The following is a 24,703-nucleotide window of genomic DNA, read 5'->3' as shown; positions in this document are numbered from 1 at the left end:
CTAAACCTGCTCTGGTGAAAGATGATGCTAATTTGATTTCCCCCTATTGCAGATATGAAACAAAATGTTTCCTTAAAAATAAATTTAAAAAAAGGGAAGAAAGTTATCTTGAATCTGTTTTAAATTATTTCTGTGGAGCAACCCATGATATACAATCAGTACTGCTTGTAGGCAGTTTTATGGGCACACTAGAGCTAAATTTTAACTGGGAAAATAAATTTAGGCCGTCTCCAGACAAAGCTTGTTGTGCTATGAATCTCCTGTGCAGTTTGAGTTCTGTCTGAACAGCCCTTCATTAAAATTCACACTGCAAGATGAGAGAGTTTGGGGCAGGTTGAGGTGAAGATCGAGAAGATTAGAGCAAATAAAAGAGGAGAAAAATGCAAATAAAATAATCAGGAGTGGTTTGTACGCGTGGCTGATGCTGTGTGAGGGAAACTGAGGGACTGACTTCAGGAAGCTCAAGAAAACAAGAGTAACACAATTCAGCAGTAAAATATGGTACATCTCTTTCAGATTACTTAAACCAACTTTGCTGTGTTTTACTCTCCAATTGTTTTTGAAGTGATCACCTCTCAAACTAACAATATATAACCTTAAACCTGCTACAAAGCACGTGTAGCATTTGATACCTATTTGTGCAAAAATCCATTTTCCTTATTCTCAGAAACTGAGAGCCAACAGGTCTTTGGTACACAAGAGTTTTCATCTGTGTTACACCAGATCACATTGTCTTAGGCTGGGAATAAATGGCTGCAGATTGACCTAAACTGCCTAGCTTGCACTCAGCCTGTGTATCTGCAGAAGGGAGTGCAGCTCTTAGTTACCAACAAGTACTGGCTGCAGGTAATTGCCCAGCACCCTGGATCCTTGTCTCTCTCCCCTCCACCTCCCGGTGCGCTGGATGGGGTAGTAGTATTCACTAGAAAACTAAAATAAGCTATTCTTTCCATGGGGACCAGACAGGAGTAGAGAACACTGGGCTTTCAGTACTCTTCACTGAAATCTTAATGTTTTCTTTGATGCTTCAGTGTCTCACATGAACAGTAAACATTTTCAGTGTAAAAGGGCACCAAACCATTTCTGTTAAAAAAAAAAAGGGAAATGGAATCAAACCTTGTATAGAGTAAACTATGCAGCAATTGCTTTCATCAATTTATACATGCCACTAAGTGCAGTTTTAGTATTGCAGGTTCTTTTGAATGAAGAACAAAAACAATCCTAGGTGATCTAAAGCATATAAAACTACAGATAACTGTACCTGTCAGTAGGACCTTTGAGAGTAGCAATGCTTGAAGATACTTGGCCTGCCTATAAATGAGCAGTTGCAGCAACGCAGAGACCCTCATGAGATTGTTTGTACTCTTAGTGGGGAGTTGTGTGTTGTACCCTAGCATGTCCAGGTGCCAGATTCTTTCACTTACCTTTAGGGGCACCATGCTAGGAACAGAATCTCTGCTGCAAGATGAATAGGGTTTAAAATACTGAGCTGCTGCAAAGCTCAGAAAAACTGTTGCTGAGAAAGATTTCATTAGCTTCAGAAAGATGCAACTGGCTGTGGAGAGCTGCTGCTGCTTCGATGTAGGTTGTAGGAGGAGGTATTGACTGTGTTTTCTGCCAGGAGCAGAATATCTGGAATGTCTGCTTGGGGTGCAGAGCCCGCAGCATGAAGCAACATGAGCACTGTGCTGGGGGTGAAATAATGAAGTGAGTATTTCTGACCCAGTGGATTCTTACTGTTCATGTTCACTGTAAAAACTGTGTAAACAGGAATCCAAGCTACTGTATAAAAAGCACAGTAAAACAGATGGTGTTTTGAGGTACCAAATCTGGGCTGTTAGCTGTCAGGTTCCCGTGTCTGCATATGCTTCTCTGGGAGACTACGGGGTACCAGCTGCAGTTTTCAGGACAAATGGGACTTCAGCACAGTGGACTCAAACTGTGTGTGTGTCAGAATGCAGCTGATCCAAGTATTATCTGTGTTTACAGTGGGTTATGTTTCAAACTGCCATTTCTGAAACAAAATCCTGAAGAAGCTTTGCTTCACTTGGGCCGCTGAAATGTTTCTGCAAGGTAATTACTGTAATTGAGTGTTCTGAAGCAGTAGTTACAGACAAACTGCAGGCTCTGCTGCTGATGCCTAGCTGGCAAGCTGTGTGTGAGTCCAGCAGAGATTCCTGATTCTAAAGAAAATGTGAGTTTTCTTCCCCCTCTTTGTTCCAGAGATAGAGACAGATATCTTTAGACTTTAAGAAGCAGAATGCTTTTATGAGAAGCTTATGCAACTCCTGTTGTTATAAAAATCAATAAACATGATTTTTATTTTAAAAGTGAGGATATCCTCAGTGTGATGATTTCAGAGGGAATACAGAGTTTTGGTATCTGGGGCCAGTCTCTGCATTCATGAATAATCCCTGCTGACCTCAATGAGAGCTGCAGAAAGGATGTGTCCCTGGTGCTCGTTGCCCTTGCAGCTTGTCTGATGCACTGCTTGCTAATGATGGGAGAAGCCTCTGAGGAACAGAGAGATAGGAAAGGCTAGAAGTTGTCTTCAAATGCTCACTAAACACATTGACTGACAGCAACTGAAAGTCTACAGGAGTTCAGAGGTTTATAACAGTTGTAATTAATTATAATACTAATCATTTGTGTGATCTGTTGACAATTTGGAGACACCTCTGCACACCTCAATTTTGTTAATCTGCTATCGGATCAGTGTTATAGCTCTGGCATCAATGTAGTGCCATAAACTAATTCTTTCAGCCCAGCAAAAGCCATGCAGCTCAAAATGTGTTTTTTGTGTAGTCTTCACAAATTGGTGCTGGGTAACCCTGTGTCTCCTGAGTTTTCCAGTAACAGAGTGTAGAAACCTCAGTAATAATGATCTTTGCATTACCTGAATGGTCTCTTTTCTGTGGGAGAAAGAACCTTATTATTCTAGAATTATTCTAGCAGTGTCCACTGTGTTGAGGGTCAGTATGTAGTTAATATTCTTGCATATTGATATGTGCATATATGGTCATGTGTGGAAGAAATGCTGAGGAAATAGTTTAGAAAACGGGCTTTGCTTTTTGTTTTGCAATAAGGTGGACTCTGTTCTTGGTGGGGAATCGAGTTTCGGGACCTGGCTTTGCAATCTACAGAAGTTAGAATGTGCTTGTCTGAGTCTTTCTGAGTGTGAGGTAATGGTGGGAGGCAGTTGTTACAGGATGTCATGGAGCAGCAGTTGGTTTCCTGAGAATTAGTGCAGAGGGAAGCATGTCAGCACAGTGGACTGAGATGCAGCTCTGATTTGCCGCAGGGAATGCTTGGATGATTTATAGGAAGATACATCCAAATGATTTCCAAAACCATTTTGAGTAGCATAAAACCCAGTACGAGACTATTCCTTGTCAGTTCTTGAACGGATAAAGTTTACTGGATGAATAATTTGCTGTGAATGGATTGTTAGTGTTTTCTAAGTAAATGCTTATTATGAAAAATTACCAGGCAACAGATGTGAAGCAAAGATCCTGCCTTCCTGAGGTGAGTGACAGCTAGTGCTACTGAGCTTGTCTGGAAATGAATATTCTCAGATGTAGCAATCTGCGACTAAAACATAGTATTACACTGTCTCATTCGACTATTCTCTTTAAATTTTCCAAATTGGATACCATCGTTTCCTAGCAGTGCCCACCGTGTTGAGGAGGCTCTGCAGAGCCACTCTGCCATGAGAGACAGCACAGGCTGAGTAGCCTACCTGCCTAACAACAGCCTTGGTACTTCTTCACTGGAAAAAGTTGCCAGAAGGAACTATAAAAGATTATTGCTGTTCAGGAAGCTTCCTCTGGGGAGGCTTATTCTGCCTCTTTTGTCTTGGGGAAGGGTTAGCCCGTGCCGGGGAGAAAGCTGTGGACTTGGCAGAGTGCATCATTCCTTAGGCTCCCTCGGGAGAGGCACGCCTGGTGGATCGGCAGACTTGTGTCATCCCTCTCTGCTGGCAGCAGAGCTCTGTGAAATGTAAGAATTCTGTTTTGGATTCAGGAATGACAGGGTTGTTTGGTGTGGTTAGCTCTTGAAGCATGAGGTTGCTAAGATATCAAAATAGGCTCTACAATTACTTTCCCCATTTTAAGAAGAGATGTTTTTTCACTTACAGTATCTGTACTTCCTCCTAACGAGGAGGATTCTTCTTTGTAAGAATAAAACTTGCTGATATGTAGGTTGCTGCTCTATTAAGAAGGTTTTTCTGCTCGTACTTCGATTATGAAGCCAAAGCTTGTAACACAAATTTGCTTATACTGAAGCACGGTGTTTTCAGCCTTTTGGAAACATGACTTTGGAATTCCAGTTTGGAAAAGACAGGTGATCAACACTGATTCCCAGGGAAATGAATGCTCTTTAGTGTTAAGCATTGCTACTCACTAGGTTTTCTTATACTGACACAATGCGAGCTGTTATTTCACGTTTAAAAGGTACTGGAATCCAACCCACTGTTACTGATTTAGAAGGGCAGGATTTATCTTGGTATGGCTCCTATGTTGTGCACAGTAGCTTCATCAGGAAGACGAATCACCCTTCAGAGGTGCCTTTCCTCTTATCCACTCATCTCTAGCACCCTGTAGTAGAGCCTTTTTCTTTCTTTCCTTTGACTAATAGGAGTTTGTTACCCTTTAAATGGCTAGCTAAATAGCATTGAAATAAGCTGAGATTAATCTTATTATGGGAACCGTTAACTTGTGTGAATGTATGCATGTTAATTACACACTATCAAATCCTTATAAAGAAACGTAGTTGTAATTTTTTTCAGAAGTCATCTTCATGTCATGACTATTAGTCTAGTTTATGATGATGGTTTATTAGTCTAGTTTATGATAATAAAGCAGTTTAATTTCTCAATATAATGACTAATGCTTTTTAAGAATGCTGTATTTATGAAAAAAGTTTAATTTGGTCGAAGTTGCTCTGTGTCAGGGAAAGGTTCGGGTTTGTTTCAGGGCTTTTGATAAAAATAAATCTGAACTTTTTTTCATAAAACATTAATAACAGCACACAGTATCTGTTTTAATCAGTAGTTTGTTACACATGAAAGTGTACGTGAGGAGGTTTCATTGTGACTACAGGAAAGCTGGTTACAGGAGTGGTTTAATTTTTCTGTTTAGCTGAACTCGGTGTCTCCAAATCCTGTGCTAACTCTAAGGGGTAACAGGTGTCACATCAGGTAGGCAGGAGGGGGGAAATGGAGGTAGGAGAGTAACTTTTGGCTGGTCATATAACTTACTGTGTTTTTTCCTTTACCAGTTCTAGAAAGCTAATTACCTTTACATGGGCTTATATTGTAAAGCAGACTTGTAAATGTATATAGATGTCTATATTTGTAATATTGAAAAGATATGTGAGACTTAAGGTGAACTCAGCTGGCATGTTGGAAGAATCAGCAAATCAAGTCTTCAAAATAGATCTGGTAAAATGTTGGTGTATTTTATTTTATTTTTTCTTCTTAAATAGCAACATTTTTGCAAATGTTCTTGTTTTGCTATGAGATCAATTTCAAAGTGTATAAAGAGGAGAATCCCAGATTTTGTGAGGAAAGAAGCTTTCACACAATTTTTCAGATACTTGTCTTTTTGCATGATATTGATAGCTTAGTTCTTACATTAGTTTCTTCCCATTGATGCCAAAATAGAGACATAGCACTTCATTCTTTTTTCTCAGTAAAATAGCCCGCCCCCCCCAGCCCCGAAATTCTAGTGAGATAGTGTAGCATGCCACATAGCTTTGAGAAGTATTTGTTTCTGAAATGTATCAGTTTTCACCAAAGGTAACAATGCTCTTGCTAGCAAACCCCAACCCCCTTTGCAAGAGGCTGGCCTCAGGGTTGTGGCTGTTTTCTGGCAAGGGCAAGCGATGTGGTGGCTGCCAGGTGCCACACTGATCATTTAGGCTTTGAACTTTTTCCCTTGTATTTTCACCCCAATAACTGTCATCCCAAAGGAGAGCTTTGCCCACAGGTAAGTGTTCTACTACAAGCCAGATGACAGGCAGATTAAGGAACTTGACTTCCAGCATTGCTCCTTCCTGTCCCGGAACAGCGCCAGGGTGGGATGCGCGTTCCCTCTTGGGCTGGAGGCGTGGGCAGCAGCCTGCTCCCAGGTTCTCTCTTGTAAAGCCCAGATCAGGGAGTAAGTATAAACAAGGAAGGAAAGAGTAGGAGAAATAGAGAACCTAGCAGTGTGAGACTAATATTTGCCCTGCCCAGATTTACTATAAAGCTGGTATAAGGCTTTGAAGTTGCAGGTTTACCTGTAAGCACCACGGATGTGTAAGTAGGGGTGCACCAAGCAAAGCTGGGAATAGGGATCATGCACACCAGACACCATCGGTCTTTCTCAGCAGTAAGCACTTCTACTCAGACTTTTACCACTTCCAGTTGACCCAGAGTCAGAACTCCAATTAAGCTTCAATATATTTTATAAAAAATAGTACTTAGTTTACTTTCACATAAGTGAAGAGATACAATTGCACAATGGTGGTTACAATGGTAGAAATACATACCGTCAATAAAATGCTTGCAGGAGATTTAAAAACATACTGTACAGCACCACATCTGAAATTGGGTGATAGCGAAATTAATCATACTTGATGTCCAAGTAAATTAAATTCCTAAATCTTTCTTTTGGAATAAATAAAAAAATTTACAATGTGTGATGTATGTCTGACACTACCATAATATTTCCTGAAGTTGAGCAATAGAGCAATAGATTAAAACCAAAGATGAGGTAAAAAAAGACATTCATGCATTTAAGCCACCATTAGTCTCTGACTCTAAAATAAGGCAGATCATAATCTTTTAAAAACTGTTTTTAGCCACTTAAATCCTCTTTAGTGCTTTTCAAGACAAGGTCTTGGCAGACCTCGTAGAATTGTAAGTTAAGATGCTTTTATTTCCAACAGGTAATTTTTGACAGTCTCAGATGTATTTGAAACATTGTATGGTAGATAATGTTGGTTTTCCTTAATGAAAAAAGAAATGTAAATTAAAAGGAACGGAGAGAGATGGATGCTTTTAGAGTTTATCACAAATGGTACTGCTTTGAGGGAAATGTAAGGGAAAGAAAATTATGTGTCATCTTCAGTTTTAATGACGTGAAAAAGGGTGACATTAAAGAGGACTTGATGTCCATTATTCCAGGCATAGAGAGCTCTATCTCTTGCATTGTAATCAAGCATGGATATATGAAAATACTGATTATGGAAAGGAATGTCTGTATACTCGTAAGTGGAAGTTTTTGTGGAATAAGAATAGTAGACCTTGGCTCCTGTTAAGTGAGAGTTAGTGACATACAAGGTGCCACAGATCATGAAGGATTCTCCAGCACTTCTCTTTGGGTAGCCTGTGCTCCAACTCTTCAGCACCTCCAGTGTATCCTGGTTTAGCTGGCTGATGACAATGTTGCCTGCATTCTGGTTGGTGGCATACACAGCCCACAGCCCAATTTCATCTGCCATCAGGTCAATATCAGAAAAGCCACCCCAGGTGTAAGGGTAGACATTGTGAAAGCCAGCATACTCAAGGCTACGCTGTGCAAGCACCCGCCCAGTGTCGAAGCTGTATTTGATGATGATGTTGCTCTGGTACTTGTTGAAATAGAGGGAGCCGTTGTAGACAACATGGTTGGTTCCTGCCCATTTGAATGGAAGGTTGTATGTCCTTGATTCAGCCCCACTGACAAAGTCTGCAATTGATTTATATTCACGGACAATTTTGTTGTTGGTGTAGCTATCCATGTACCAGACCTGGAAAGAGAACAAAGATTGGGAGTAAGCACCTGGAACACGATCCATGGCACACGCTCGTGACGCGGCATGATGGATGCATTGCAGGAAAAGAAGGCAAAAGGGTTATGGGTGTGCAGCAGGCTATCAAAGTACAATACTGTCCACATTCCTGTTACCAAAGCATAAGGAACTCTTGAATTTCTGAATCAGAACTTACCCACACAGGTGAACTCTCAAGAAGACTGTTATTAACTGAAGTGTCTGCATTTACAGAGAAATTTATTTTTTTGATTATTCAGTGTTTGGTTCTCTGGCATATGGGGCTTGCTTAAAGACATTCCCAGAGACTAATAAGCAACGAGAGGGAGGGGGAAAATGGCATGTGAGCTAAGCTTGGATTTATGCTTAGAAATAAATTTGGTTGAATTTTCTTCATCTGAATCTCTAATGCAGGAAAAATAGTGTATTCTTAGTAAAGAAACCAGTAAAGTTTAGGAACCGTTTCTTGCCTTAAACCAAAACAAACCCAATAATTTCTTTGATGTTTTATATGCCAACTTCCATTCCCCCATTTTGTCCTCCTTGCATTTTGCTGCCTTCTGGCTTGTCAGAGGACAAGTCAAATCCTGACCAACAAATAACAGAATAATTTCTGGAGATATTTCAAAACTGGCGTTAACAAAGCATTTGTATAAATGCCAGTTCAGCTCCCCATCTTCCTATTAGCTGAGAAGCTGCGGGGGACACGGTTTGTTCCAATTTGTGGGCTCACAGGTAGTCTTTGTGTTGCTCTAAGGGGGTGGCAGAAACATGGCAGCTGGCAGGGGCGCAGAGGGATGGTTTGCAGGGTGTGCAGGGAGGCCATAGTGTGGAGCAGGTGCTGGTAGAGGTTAGGGCCTGTGGGGATGGGCCTGGAGCAGCCACTGGTGCTCTGAGGTGCAGAAGAAACTTCCTGAGGGTAAGATGGGGCTGAGCAGAGTTTGCCACTCTCATACAGGTAACAGATTCCTGGAGTCAAAAGTAAACGTGTGGATACAGACAGGGCAGAGCTGCACACAAATCTTCAGTTATTCCTCTTTGTTTATTGCCTGCTCTATTGCCTTTGGGTTTTGTTGTATTCAGAAAAGCAACCTTCTGTGTCTCATACAAATGAAACCTAGTATTGTGACTTCAGAAGCCCTTTGACAGAGGCAGCACCTCCTCATAGCTGTGGCCAGTCCGAGATCTTACGGCAGATTCAAACAATAAGTTGGATCTGTGGTGGGAAGTGGTCTGCATTCAGCTTATACAGGGCAAATTATATCCTGCAAATTCTGACTGTGCTGCTGGTTATGCTTGGGTAAAAATGTTGACATTTGTGTTACATTGCTGGGGTTCTTGAAGGCCCAAGCTCAATTAAGTATGGTAAAGAGAAGAAAATTCTGTAGCTGGTTCAGATGGGTTTATCTCATCCCTGAACCTGCTGAAGGCAATGGCACAAGGGTGCTTGGCTAACTTCTGTCTTCGGCTATTTTTGCAAAAACACTTTTCTTTTTTCCCTGAAGATGCCTAACACTGAAAATGATGGAAGGAGAAAAACATGCTGGTGAGTGTAACCTCCTGGGGGGGAAATATCTTTAAAAAAGATTAAAATAAAGCAAGTAAAACTGCAGAAGGACACAAAGATATTCAGTGCTTTAACATACTCGGTTATTTTTCTCTGATGCTAATGGATCTGTCATCCAGGCTCCAAATCGGGTTCCGGATATCTTGACTGTAATGGGGCCTGTAATTTTCATCAATTTGCCACATGCTGAAATTAGAAAAACAAATGCATTAATGCAAATAATTACACAACTCTCTCTGACATCAGTCAGAGCACAAGACCAATTGCTCTAAACTAAATAGTGGCTCCGGGGGATTCGGGCTTGTGTTAAAGATGGATTGTCATCTTCACTGTATGAACTGTTCCATATCAAGCAGCAACACAAATATGTAAAAACACACAATTAGAAATTTATTTGTGTTTACTTTTGGTTTTGTATGTTTTAATACACAGTTACATTATCTGGACATAAAGAAAAATACAGCTTAAATATCTTCTGGGCTGAAGTGAATAACATTTAATAATAAATGAAAAGAAGATATTAAACTCCCCTCCTGTGCCTTCAGAAAGTTCAGAGCAAGGTGAGGATTGACGTATGCTCCAGCTTTCCGTTGACCAGGAGCTTAAAGGCAGGCAGGGAAAAATGGGCTTGTACACAAAATGTATAGCTGTACACAAAGGCCTGTGGCTGACCCTGTCATTACTCACACGTTGCTGTGCCAATACCTGGGCCTGGACTGAAGTTAAGGAAGTGAATGTGGGAATTATTCGGCAACCTTGACTGTATCGGTTGGCTTCTAATCCGTTAGCCTGCCTCATATTAGACTGTCTGGGAGGAAATAATGAGAGTCAATATGATCTTGGATGCTGACCTTCCTAAGCAATTCAAAAATCTGTATTTTAGGGGGTGTTAATAATATACCTATTAGCAACAAGCCCCTGGTGGGATCCATGTATTTACCAGGAGACTTAATATCACACAGCGCTGTGTAGGTGATGGGGTGAAATAGCATGTTTTTGAAGAAAAGATCCTGCATAAAAGTCTAAGAAGGATGCACTTCTTTCTTTTGAAAATAAGTGCTTCTCCATGATACATGGTTGGGCAACCTCATATCACAGAATGGTTTTGGTTGGAAGGGACCTTAAAGACCATCTGGTTCCAACCCCCCTGCCATGGGCAGGGACACCCTTCACCAGCCCAGGTTGCCCAAAGCCCCATCCAACACGGCCTTGAATGCTGCCAGGGAGGGGGCAGCCAAAACTCCTCTGGCATAACACTATCTATCTAGGAAAGGTGGAAAACAGACTATCTGGAGTTGAGAGTGAATTTATTCAGTTCTATAGAGAAGGTCACATCAAGCCTGGATTTTCTGCTTTATGTAACTGGAAAGGAGTGTATTGTGCAAGCCAATCCAGCCAGCTGGAAGGGGGTTAATGTTGTGGTGACAACTTGGGGGCAGCTCGCGGGGATTTTTTTCACAGCCAGGGAAGTGGAGTGTAATGGAAATGAAGATAACTGAGTACATGCTGAGACCTCACTGAGCAGGGTAGGCTGTGTCTGTTTTCTGGGTCAATTCAAAGGTGTTATTATTTACCAATCTTGATGAAAAAGTGATACTGCTAGAGAAAGGTGTTCAGAAATTTGTAGGCTTGTTAGTGTTTCTTAAGTGTCTGGTACTGAAGTTTGTCTGCTGTAATATTTGTATCGATCCTGAATATATAGTTCACTGATTGCCAGTTAATTATATGGTGTTAATAATTAATAAACCTCTTGAGTCTTGATTTGGTTTAAATTATATGAACCAAGTAGCTTTTCCCCATGACAGGACTCAGAACGATCTTTCAAAATGTATTGAGTTACTGTTCATTGTGAAAAAGATGACACTGTACTTCAGCCACTAAATGATCAGCAGTTTGAGTCAGGGTATGTTTGAGATTAAATTTTTATTCCCAGGTAGCATAGTGATATCAAGAAAGGGAAGACTGTTAGGAGAGGTGCTATGTACCTAAGGGGCAGCTGACTGAAAGAATCACGAAGCTGCGCTTTTCAGCATAATGACACAGACCATCTTGTATGAGGCATGAGGATTTTTTTCTCCTGCACTGTAGTATGTCCCATCTTTTCCTTGTTCATTAACAAAAACACATAAGTCTGACCATTTGTGATATAACCTGATGCAACTGGTATTTATTTTTAACTAAGGACAAATACTACAAGTGTTTTTTCCACAAATGGGAAGGTATTCCCATTGTAGTGATAATTGATATCCCATCAATGGGTTTCTGATTGAAACCTCAGCAGTACCAGAGGTCTATTGGCCTCCTCGCTGACAGCTTGAACAGTAAGAAGGAAGCAGCAGAACTGTCAGTGTCCACCTCTGTCATCACAGCCTCCTCCTAGCTGGGAGATCCTTAGGCACAGGAGTTTTAATATGTGAAGTCTTGCCAACATTCTGGTCCTGTAAGTCTAGTGTGCTGCTATTGCAGACAGCCTTTTGGTAAAATTATTAACATGATTTTTAAAATGGGGAAATATTGTTTGCATTTGCCTACCCTCAGCCTGCTCCAGGTGAAGATTGTTTCAAAACATCACTCCTATGTGGGTCTGAAAAACATTCAGGGCCAAGTACATTGATATCATTCTTTTGAGTAGTTGGAACCCAAACCATTGCTTCCAGACACATGTGGACTGGAAGCCCCTATCAGTCAGTCCTCTGAACTCAGAAAGAACTGCTTGTTCATGCTATTTTGAATTGTTTAAGCCTGCATAAGTAACTTTTGTAGAAGTAAACTGTCCCAAGTTTTCCCACAAATCAGCTGGCTTGCTCAGTATTGGTGTTGTGAATACAGAGGACCTGTTGCTGACTGACACAGGGAAATGTGAGACCAGGAAAAACTAACTGAAGCCAAATCGTCTTGTCCTTCTCATTGAAATCCCTTTGAAATTCAGTTCACGTTTTATTGTGTAAAACCTTCAGACACTCCTCTAATGCAGCCTTGCTTCCAGTATTAAGAAAAGAGTGAAACTAATTTCTCATTCTTCAAGAGAAAGGTATCATTGTTTTCTTCAGTTCTGCCTTTTGGAACCCTACCTTCAAATGTGTTCACCCATCTGTTACAGCAGACCTTTGAAAATCGGCAGGATCGGGGGTTGTTTGTTTTGTTCATGATAATGTAGCAAATGTGTTGTTTGTGCTAAAGTATTATTGACTTACTAATGCAATTAAATAATTTATTCCAGATGGAATATCACAGCATTTTGATGACGTTACTACAATACGCAGGCTTAACAGAGTTTAACGCTGAAATAATTAGTGATACTGCCTTTATAAAGATAATTCTTTTATAGCTTGCCCAAGCCTGATCTTGCATTTGGTACAGAAGTTAAATAAATGACAGCTTTTTCAAGAGTAAAACTCAATGTAATGTTTAACATTTCACTGGCAAAGTGAGGTGAGGTGTCTGCGTGGCTGTAGGCACATTCAGGGCCAGACGCTTTCCTCACTCCTCCATCAGAATTGGAAACGACTTCTTCTGGTCTACTTCAGTGTAAAATACGTCAATTTAATACCAGCCTATATTTTTAGCTGCAGAATGAACCTTGTAATTGTTGATGGGGCTATATGAAAATTGATCTTTGACGCTGAGGCTTCCTGCTAAGAAACAGTGATACTAATAGACTGAAAAGCAGGATCGTTTACTTAACGCTTCTGTGGCGCGGCAAGTCTGTGACTGACAGGTTAAAAAAATTCTGATTAGTTCCCATTTGAGACTTGTCTTTATCTCATTTTGTAGTTAGGGAAGTAGAACATAGACAGATGTCCTGTGAAATGGGAAACACTTGTGGACTGTGAATTTTCCATAGCAGTGAGGTGGCTGAGAATTAAGTGGCCTATGTATTTTTTCTAACATGGTCACAAAACCTCCTTTTTTCTTTTCCCTCTTGGCAGAAGGGAACATATAAGGATGTGGGAATGTCCTGTGATGGCTTTTCTTTACTGGTTGGAAAATTTTTGTTTATAGCTCTGCTTTTCAATTCCCTGACAAGGAAAAGAAACAGATGCTAGTGAGAAAGTAGGTCAAATATGTCTCCATAATAGCAAAAGTCAGGAAGTTCACGAACACTAAGGAAAAAGTAAGTATTTCTAGGCCTTTTTTCTACCAGTAAGAGATTCAGATGGGGTTACACAGAAGATGAATGAGATTTTTAGAAGTGTTCAGTGTTAGCCTCTTTCCCTTGACTTTGACAGAAGCAGCTGCTTACTATAGAAAATCCCAGCCATAACTGATTGTAGTGATTGGAAAAGCAGCCTCTGAACATTTATACGTCCTAAACTGAACTGTAGAAGGAACACCATATCATGCACATTCTGGGTGTTTATGGCTTGATTAATCTCTTGTAACAGCTTTGTATCATGGATTCCAGTAAGTCTGTCTGTGATTTCCTGTATTACCCCTGCAGGCTGGGAAAGTGTATGGGGCAGAATGCATCCAGAAAGCTGCCCCAAAGTGAGCAAATAGCAGAAGGTTGTGAGAGACCAATGGACAGGAGCTCTTTGGAAAACAGGTAGTTGATAGTCCCAGTCTCTGTGATGCAAATGAATATTGGTAGCTGCCCTCTATACCAAGTGAGTGCTTGATTTATGGAAGGACTTGCAAAGGAAATAAAATCAAAACATTCTCCTGAAGTGTTCATAAGCATTATCATTCTATTTATTGTAGGTAATAAATAGGGGAAAATGCAGTGAGTATTTCTTTCAGTGGTTGCACAAATGGTTTCCAAGTGTTTTACTACTTCCACTTCCCTGCTTATGGCCGAATTTGTCATAACATTACTTTGTAATGTCAGGGAATGAAGACTTAGTTCTTACTTAATGGATGTATATTGTCCTTATGTAATACAACTCCAGGAAGCACTATAGTATAGTTACTAGAACTTGCTGAGAGGAAGCCTCTGGACTCTTCTGCATTTGTGCAATGACTTGCTGTCTGATCTTTGCAAAAGTCACTTATTGTCCTGGGCTACTTATCTTTTCATCTACAAAATAGGGATAATAATATAACTCTATTGTACAGTTTTGTACCAAATGATATTTGTAAAATTCTTGAGATGGCAAAGGGAAGGATGCTTTGGAACTACAAATACCACTGCAATCAATAAATTAATCTCATGCCTGCACTAATACCTCTCCTGTCACTGATGTACCAGCATTTCTTTGGATACATAGAACATTCTACTTTTGAATTTCTAACAAAATATGTTACTCCATAATATTGTTTAGATCCTACATTATAATCATATGTAGCTACAACTGAATTCAATGTGTATCTACTGTCATTATTTCTTTGTGTTTCATAAGCGGTATTTGGCAGAGTATTGACCTCTATGAATGCTGCCCAGATAAATTATTTCCAATTTCATAAACACATTATGATAAGGGGGGAAGGGGGAGGGCAGTGCAACCTGTATTCTCTCTCATGTGCATAAATGCACGTGCCTTCCATGGCTGCCAGCAAAGGACCTTCACATTGATGAACGTAAGCGTATCTGCGGTGCGTGCCATCGCCTGCGCTGTATTCCTGTCCATTTAACTGCACCCTCTTCAAGTTTTGTGGACAAATTTCTCATCAGCTTCAGCATGAATTTTCTCATTCCAAAAAGAAGGGGCAAGTTTCAGTCATCACAACGGCCGTGGTAATCATTAAACCTCAGTGAAAATATGGCAACTGCTTATTGTTAGCTAATGAGTGTTGAAAGTGTTGCCAGTGCAGATGGAAGATCCTTTCTAAGTGGCCAGGACAATATAAATAATGCATTATATTGCTGAAAAACACCTGCTAGGGAGAATAATGGAAAATAGCTATTAGACATGCTGGTTAGATAACTATATCATGAAATGCAAGAAAATCTTTGAAGATTCAAGCCAGATCCTGTGGCATATTGAGGCCAGTCTGCCTTCTGTTGCCACAGGCTTCTGGCCATCAGACCAGCACGGACTGGCACAGCTGGATCATCTCCAGCATGGTGAATGTGACTGGGGAGAAGGTATAGGCATGAAAGCTGTTTTTTCTTTACACTGCTGATCTGAACACACAGAACCACCTTTGAGTAGTTACTCACAGTAAGTCTAGCTGAAACTGGCTTTACTGTCAAAGGCACATAGGGCTAGGCCAGGAATACAGCCAGTCCATTAGCAGGTGAGTATAAAAGTCATTTAAGATCTAAGATCAGGGAATAATGCCAAAAAGGATAAATAAGTCTGCATTAGAGCTTGAGAAGGCCAAAGCCCTTTTAATAATGTATTTGCTTAATAATTTATTTCATACACAAATTTTCTCTCTTCTGTTAATATACGTAATCTTAATAGTTTGAGGTTTTGTGAGGAGGTTTAGGGTGGGGTGTTTTGGGTTTTTTTTTTTTTTTATATTCTTTTTTCCACATTTGCACATCAAGAAAAATAGAATATATTGCAGGAATTTCAGGTTAGATAGGAGGGGAAACAGTGATGAAAAAGAGGGTAATTGTAAATGACTTCTGAAAAAAGAATCCCTTGGGAATACACCTAGACCTTCAGATGTATAAAATGTATCTTATTCTGTAGTCACTTCACTAATCAATGTTACAAGAATATGCTCTAAAAGGAAAAGAAGATACTCAATAAAGATAAGTTGATGATCTTTTCGTGTCTAATAAACTTACTGGAACACTCCCTGTCAGAAAACGGCCTATTTATATGAATTTCCTTGCCTGCTGCAGTATTGCAACACAGCCTTGTTCTCCTCACTGCCTACTGTCATGACATTAATGTGCTGTTATGTATGTGTACTGAGGGGAAAAGAGGATCGTAAGACATTTCCGTTTGAAGAAGTCTTTCATGATCTTAGCCCATCATCACTCTGTTATGTCTACTGTGAAATAAAGAAATGGAAAAGAAATAATTTAAGAGGCTAACCTAACCTCATTGCATTCTCTCATAAAAATGGAGGCACTGCTTAGTAAGTTAATAACATTTCATGTTGTGTAGATTTAAAAGTAACCATCCCATCCTTGGAATTTCTAGTTTATTCATGTTCAGTGTTACAAAGCATTTCTGTCTCGTAGAGGGGCCGGACTGTTGGCTGTAGCAATCCAAACTGCAAGAGTGATCCATTCAGGAATCTCTAAATGCACAGATAGGTTGAGATGGGGAGAGATTTTACATTGTGATTGTGAAGTTAGGTGGGTACTAAACACTCCTCTTTGGGTAAATGTAAGGCTGACACTTGATAATGATGCAACATCAGGCTTTTTAGTTTGGGTAGCTGATACTGAGCTAGTGCAGATTTTCAGAGATGCTGAATATTTGACTCTTTTCTGACTAAAGCTGGTGTATGAGCTACAAAGATGGAGGCCCCTTGCTGTAAATCTAGTGCAGCGCTCCTAATAGGCTGTCGCTGTGCTTCCAACAAAAATCATGCTGTGTTCTATTTAATCAGCTGTAATGTTTAATTATGTCATAATGAAAATTGGAGAATGGCACATCTCTCCTAATGCTAACATTACAGGTGTAATGACAGTACAGTCAGAGTGAGCTCTCAGGTGTCATAGCAAGACCACAGGGTCATGATGGGGGCATCTTGAAATGGATTCCAGTCTACTTCCCACGAATTTGTTTTCCACACTGACATCCCAAAGATGACCTTAGTTGCAATGGCAATCTGAGATTTTTTAGGAGTATTTGTAGCTCTCCACCCAGTTGTAAATCTCTTAGATTTTGCTGCCTGTTTATAATTTTCTCTCTTCATTCCTTTTGTATACAGAAGGGGATCATTACACTGATGCAAACTTTGATATGACTGACCGTAGCTTGAGCAACTCGACTTTTATTGGGGCAGCACAGATCAGAATATAACACAGTGTTTCACTGAACAAGAAAAAAGAACACTTCCTCTTTCTATAGAGAGACAACTAAAAATACACAGGTGAGGGACCAAATTTGCCATGAAACTGTTGACTTACTGAGCTTTTTCATGCAGTCTCGAAGCCTGGTTTCTAAACTGAGTACGCGCTGGTGTAGTTCCTCATAGTCATAAGCACCAATTTCTTCCTGAATCCCAGTGAGGACGGTAGACAAGTTCCTAATTTCCTCCTTGAACTGGGTGATTAATTTGGCATCAGTTTTGTACTGTTCCAGAACTGGGATCAGTGGCAGGAGCTCATCCATCTTTTCTTTCAACTCCTGTTAAAGGCAATCAAATGTGCATTAGAACAGTTTAAAGGAGTTCAGTTTCCTAATTCTGTTTAATCTAATATTTATGCCTGATTTTTAAACTGACTTGAAAATGGTTATTGATTTTAGTTACAGATCTATCATTAGTGTATTGTGAAAGTCTTAGAAACTTCTGGCTTAACAGCAGTAAGCAGTAGATGAAATGCATGAGAGAATAGCTTTTTTCAATGAAAGTGCACAATTACCTTCAGGTGATCTGAACCAAACCTGCTGAAGGCCTGACCTGCCATCCAGAGAATATAAACTCCTGCTATGTGTGTCTTTCTTGAGAGAAGGTGGTTAAACCTGAACACATGGTGACGTTTGAGGAACTCATACCTATTTTATAGTGCTGTCACAGTGAATTAATTTCTATTTTCACCCCTTAGAAAAACTGTTTTTTTTTTCCCTTGAACACTGTTTAGCTCTGTTCCAGGCACAATGATAGATACATCTGTCTTCTGAAGTAAAAAATCCATGGTTCTTAACTGCACTTTGTGTTTGCCATCCTGCTACATCACTAGGTGTCTTTGAACTTCCTCAGTTGATCTCTCTTCATTTTTCCCCCCATGAGCAGTAATTGTTGCTTTTGCCAATCCTGTTCTTAAACACTGACGTAATAAAACAAGGCACCACTTTGGAATCTCAGATTGCCTCATTCTCACACTTCTGTTGAGTCATATACTTTGAGAATTTCTCTCAGTTTGTAACCTATATTGGCTTCTCATCTTTAATTTCTTAATTATTCTTTTAAATGCACTAATTATAGGGCCTTTATTAAATTTAAACTAATTGTTTGAAGTTGTTTTTTGTTTGGTTATTATTCTGTAGAAAACATCAAAGAATCTTTGCAGTCAAAAGGTTTTGCTTTATTTGAAAGCAAACAGGCTTGTCCCTGATGTGTCTGTCATCTGTATAGAGAGATTTACATATCTTTTTATAATCTGAAGAAACAGCAGGACTTCCATGACCAAATGCCAGAAAGACATGAGGGAATGCAAGCCTGGACAAAATGAGGAAAAGGATGGAAGTAAGGATTTGCTAGGTACTAACATTAGGTGATAATAGAGACTGGGAACAGAGCAGGACATGGAGGGAGAGGCTATTGAAGGTGTTAAAAAAATCAAGTCCCGAAGAATATCTGGAGTAGTCAGCAAGTTAAAAGGAAAAGCAGAACTGAACTAAATGGAAGCCCAGCACAAGAAAGAGGTGCAAATGTAAATGTGGTTTGAGGCTAGAGTAGTCACCTACCTGTGCAGAGACACGCGTGTAGTTACATCACTTGTGTGAAAGGATGCAGTAAACAGGGTGGAATGCTTCCAAATTAAATCACATGATGATGCCAAAGGCTTTTTTGCTAAGGAAATGTGAAAGAAGCTGATGGGCAGGGTCAGCGTTTGAACTGCTCGAAGTTCTACCTCTGAATTTTTGCCTTTCAAACATGTTCTTAGGACAGCTTGAGAGTTCTGCAGTACCTAGCTAATATATCCATATTGTTTTAACAACTGCTTTCACATTGTAATTATTGTTTACTTAAAGATTTAAATGTCTTTTTAGGAAGTCTATTTTGCACACAGGTCATCTTAATGGCTAGAAATTTGCATTTTAACTTGTAAGCAGATATGTCATTGTAAGTGGATTTGAGAGGACTTCTATTAGTTCTATTCTGAAATACTAAATTACTGAACCATAGGAAGAAGTGAAGAGTCTTTCTGTCCACAGTTAAGACTGTTTTTATTTGACTGTTTTTAATAAAAACTTAACTTGAGCCTACTGTATACTAGTTAAAGTGAGCAGTTACTTTTTCCTTGATGACAAGAAGAGTAGGCTTTGTGACATAGAAAGCAGAGCTCCAGAAGCAAATTTTTTTGTTACTTTAGTCTGAAATGATGAACTTAGTGTTCAGTTCTGTGTGGCAAGGAACTGCCAAAAATCACGGGTAAACTATGATGGAGGAAACACAAAACTTGTAAAAATCCTCAGGAAGATAAAATACATTTAAAGAATTAATGAAGGTAACTTACTTCTGTTAGGATTTATGCCAAATGAAGTACCATTTGAACAAACTGCTCTAAGTTTTTATGGCCATTGGGTGTCTCCTGCCTGGCACAAGCCTTGATTTGACTGAAGTATGGCCACATGCTCAAGTGAGATCTGGCTCGAATATGCACTCTGGTTTTCACCAGCATGGAAAAACAGCATTAGAATATTTCACTTCAGTAAGTGACATAAAGGGGGTTTTGCTATTTTCACGATGATGAAAATAATTTTGTTGGGTTCTGCTGACGCTCTTAGCTTGTTGCCATGATGAGTGGTACAAGAACTGATTTGTATTGCAACACAGATAGGTGGTAGACATATCCTGGCGCTTTGTGCCTGCTGATACGAGGGGTTCGCCTATATCCAGAAGGAGTTTCTTTGCCTCAGGAAAGACAAGGCGCTGGAATTGTAGTAGATCGAATTTCAGAAAGCCAGCAGCATGTTGTATTATGTTGACCTTTTAAATTACTCTATAATTTGATTGGCTGGAAATCTGTTTTATACTCCTGGCAAACGGCCAAACAAGTTAAATGACTGGCCAATAGAAAAATTGAATACTTAAAAGGTTAGAGTACTGCAGAAATCTGCTACCTCTGACATCGTGCATCAGACATTCAAATCTTGCTGGTTTGTTCCCAAGGAAAACTACAATGAGAATACAGACTATATAATGGCATTAAAGAAATGCTCTGTAGCAATGAGTGATGAGGAGAAAAAAGGCAGAGATGTTCCTTACTACTTGAAAATAACTGGAGTTATGTGCTCAAGCTCTAATCTAAACTAAGAATGGAGACAAAGTTTGGTAGTCAGATCATTAGTGTACTTAGTACCTGATCTTATAAAGACCTTTTGGATATTCAGTGTCTCTGAAAAATACACTGGACCCCTTAGCTATGTTATTGTTCGGATATTTAACTTTAGCACCAATTACAAAATTTAATGACTGTTTATGGTATTTCTGCAAAACACCATAAAGTCTTTAAAAATATCTATTTGGTTAACAGAATGTAATCCTCCAAATGTATTTTTTAGATCGTATCTTGTTGTCTTGAAATGTCAGTTTATCAGATTTGATTTAAAGAACTTAAATATGCTCTTGTAAGATTTTTTTTTCCTTAAGAGTACTTCAGATAACTTTTTCAGAAGGCACAATGCTGTTTTGTAATCCCTGCAGCCCCCTTCCTGACAGAAAGATTGGCTTGTGGGTTTTGCTGTCTTTAAATTCCTTGGAATTCTTTTTATTTTTTTTTAAATCATACAAATGTGACTGGGAATGATTACCCTCCTCCTCTTTGCCAAATTCAAGATAGCAAACCTTCACATGTGAAATTAGATCTCAATTGTACCAGATAAAGAATTATAATAACCTGATTTATTATAGGCTTTCTTCTCCTGCAGTTAAGGTCAGGCAACAGTAAAAATGCAGAACTCTCTAGTTGTTTGCTATTAATTCCATTGGATCTCCCCATTTATCACTGGAGCTTGAATGAATATAAATTTCTCAGTATGACATGCACATTGATATAGAAAAAACAAGAATTACTTTATAGTGACATTTCTCAAATGACTTAATAATTAATGGTTACTCCCTATTACAATTAAATTGAACAGAACAAAAGATGACGATCACAATGGAAGTTTCATTGGCTTTTCTTTTTAATGTAGCTGTCGTATGAGCATTTCAAGCCGAGATTTTAGCAGTCCATGCATTGCTGCTTAGTACAGTGCTTCCAGCAGGCTTTCAAAGTTATTGTTAAAATAAAACCTACTTGAAAATGCTTTGTCATTAACGTCTTCCGATCATCTTCGATTTGCCGGAACTTGGCCTTCAGCCCTTTCATTTGTGTTTCCATTTTTAAAACATACTGGAAGTCCCTCTGAGTCCGTAGATTTAAAACTTCAATAGATTGGGACATATTCTGAACCTGTTGAAGAAGAACACTCTCTAAATGCACTTTTTGTTGCTGTATTTTTTTTTTCCTGGTTAGGCAATGAAATGTTCTCCGTTAATGCTTTAGTTGTGAGTCATTTATACCACAGTACAATCTTAACTTCCACAACTGTATGGCAGTGCAAAAACTGGGGAACTGGGCTAACAGAGGGCTATCAGCAGCAAGACCCCAAAGCCATAAATGATTTGGACTAGCTCCTTTGAGGTAGAGGGATGGATCCTTTCAGCACCAGTATCAGTGGGTTCAAAAAAGGCCTTGAGAAAGCAGAATCTACTTTGTCACTTGTAGTAGATGCTGACTGTTCTTCAGGATGTCCTATGCAGCATGTGCTTTCTCCTGAGCCCTTTGGGAGGGATGGGACTGAGATCTGAAGATTTTGTTAGTATGAAGAGCATGATTTTTATTGCTAGTAGGCATTTATATAATAATTCAGTATGAGGAATTCATGATACTGTCCAGAGACAACATGGGGTGTGCCCATCACCAAATAGGTGTTTGCCTATGATTTTAAAAGTAGATATAAACTTTCAAATTTTATCCAGTTGTCTCAGAAAACCACATTTTTTTACAGATGAATGGTGAATGTTCAGGTAATTTTTGTAGAGCAAGTGAATTTGTAATGAACTGTTATCTAGAGTAAATTGTATGCCTTTTTAAATGTATCTACTATAAAAGCAATGCTTTTGCCAGTTACAAAAGTGACACAAGTGCAGTTACTCCATTTCAGTAAGTGTTTTGTTTTCTCAAACCATGAAAAAGTAGACTGCTGTAAATGTATTGGGCACCATACAGAAGTTTTGGCTCAAGCAAAAATAAACAGCCCCAAAACCCTGAAACCAAACACAATCCCCAACCCCTACCTTCCTAATAAAACACAAACCCAGCAGTATTCCTGTTGTTTGCACGAACAGGCAATGTTTGAACTGGTATTCATATTTGAAACTATTACGACCTACAGAATGTGTGGATTCAGGAAACACTCAATGTACTCTGAAAATGTAACGTACATTAGTTATTGCACAGTTGCCATTAGTAGTTCTTAAAAGTATATTTAATGAGAAAAGGTAATGTTTCTTTTTTCTTTGCTTTCTAAGTGCTGAAAGCAAGCAAATGAAGTCCTTCAGATCTTGGAAGAACTTTGAATGTTTCCATTTGGCAGCCAGGTGTATTCACATAGAGGCTCTAATTAAATGACTGTGCACAGACTAAGTGAAGTGATAATCTGACATTACATACCCATAATTACTACAGTTCTAATCATGAGAAAATAACTTTGAGACTGATGATTCAGGTTCTTTTCTGTGGCAGCTCAAAAACTACACTGAGATCTTACCAACCCCTCCGTCCACCGTGCCAAAAGAAAGAAAGATTATTTTGTTTTAACATTGATATTTTAGTGTTTGGGAAGTATGGGAAGGGAAAGGCTTTGGGGACTGAAGTCTTCCTCTGTTAAGTAAAGAGCCAGCATGAGGGGAGGTCGCTGCTCCTATGTGTGTTGGTTTATCACTGTCCTCTCCCTGCATCTCATGCTATGGGCTCTGTCACAACCTGAAACTAAGTCCTTGATTAAGTTCATGGAGATTTCAGGAGGGAGAATCTGTGGGGAACCAGCACTATGTCAACACTGGATTGATTTTTCTAGAGATAGAAAAATACTGAAAATTGTATGCTAAAAATGTATTGCTGAGCCTACATTTACCATGTTTGCTGCTGCTGTTCAGATGTGCTCTCAGGCCTTGGGTTCTGTACCAGTAGTTGTGATACAGTAACCACAGCCTTGGTCACTTACACCAGGAACTGCAGAATGATTGTTTGTGGTGGTGTGGTTGTGGTGTTTTTTCAGTTGATGCAAAATAACACTTCACAGGTGGGGCTATATAGGCAGTAGCAGGTAATACTGCAATGAGAATGGGGTTGTTTGGGGGAACCTTGCACCACCAGAGAATGAACAGTATTATTTGAAGGAAGAATACATGAAAATTAGAACTGTTTCGCTTCTGTACAGTCAGCTTTGCAACTGCCGCCATGTCTACATCTTGTTTTTTGTTGATAAGAGACAATGAATGACCTTCAAGAGTCTCCTACGATTGAACTAGAAGCTGTAGTTTAAATCCCACAGCAGCTACCTGGTTTGAGGTGGGATCTGTAACTGGTTTTACTGTTAGAGAAAAAATCAGTCCTCTCTGTGTAAGGAAGAGGTTTGGGAGGAGTGAACATGAGAGAAGATGCAACTGCAGTTTGCTAGACAGGGGCTTGGGAAAGGTGTGATATATGGAAAACAGGCAAATAATCATCAGTGGTGAGAACACAGGTGGGGATATATCCTGAGGAAATACTTTTATTGAATAATATTTCAGTGCCCTGTTATATATTAAACTTTGAGGAAAAGGAGTGGATTTCTGTGGGAAGTTTAGCCATGAAGAGGAGGAGCTGTTGGGAAGACTTACCTTCTCTAGCAGTTGTCTGAGTTGCCTGCTTTTGGCATCTCTTGAACAGAGGTTTTGTTCAGGTGCAACAACAGTGCAAATGCAGCGGCCATCAGGGTCCTGGGCTGAACTGTAAACTTGCCACCCTTCCTTGGGGCTGATTTGAGTCTGGAACAACAGAATAATAACAATGAAGGGAATTGAACCTTCTTCTGTTTGAAAAACTGCTACCTCAGGATATTTCTGTTAATTTCTGCAGCACATGTTTGCAATGAGGCTTCTCCAGCCAACACTTACTCCCTTCCTCAACTGATTAGACTGGTGGTTTCACACAGTTTTGTCACATCTCACATCTCTGTGGTATTTCTTACAGAAGTGTCCTGCATGCATTGTTTCCAGGGTGGATGAGAAGAGTTTTCTGTGTTTCAGCACAAGCTAGTGGGTTTAATTCTCTGCAAGGAGAAGTTCCAGTTTCATCAGCAGGGAACAAACGTGTCCTTTCAGCCAGAGTGAATTTCACTTTGGACTAATGGAACCAACACAGACAGAAAAGAACAAAGAGAGAGCACAGGGTATGTGACTCCCAACTTGGGAACTGGCTCAGCAGAGGTTCTGATGGGAGTGAGCAGCTTTGCCCTTAAAGATGTGGCACACAGGACTCTGTTCTCCATTGCCACCACAGCAGAGGGAGGA

At 39.7% G+C, this 24,703-nt stretch overlaps 1 protein-coding gene across 2 annotated transcripts in view; it reads right to left on the bottom strand.

Moving 5' to 3' along the window:
- Positions 1–7,098: 7,098 nt before the first annotated feature.
- OLFM3 (olfactomedin 3) overlaps positions 7,099–24,703 on the bottom strand; it is a gene marked incomplete at both ends in the record, with an annotated part of 55,512 nt that continues 37,907 nt past the window's right edge. For both annotated transcript variants that reach the window (XM_084266199.1, XM_084266198.1), the window contains 5 exons: positions 7,099–7,776; positions 9,444–9,550; positions 17,343–17,562; positions 21,402–21,557; positions 24,032–24,178. In XM_084266199.1, coding sequence (XP_084122325.1) covers positions 7,099–7,776; positions 9,444–9,550; positions 17,343–17,562; positions 21,402–21,557; positions 24,032–24,178 — 1,308 coding nt within the window. The remainder of the gene's footprint in view (positions 7,777–9,443; positions 9,551–17,342; positions 17,563–21,401; positions 21,558–24,031; positions 24,179–24,703) is intronic.

Source organism: Gallinula chloropus (genome assembly GCF_964237585.1).
Source record: "Gallinula chloropus genome assembly, chromosome: 6".
NCBI lineage: Eukaryota > Metazoa > Chordata > Aves > Gruiformes > Rallidae > Gallinula > Gallinula chloropus.
This window is presented reverse-complemented; position numbering and strand designations above follow the sequence as displayed.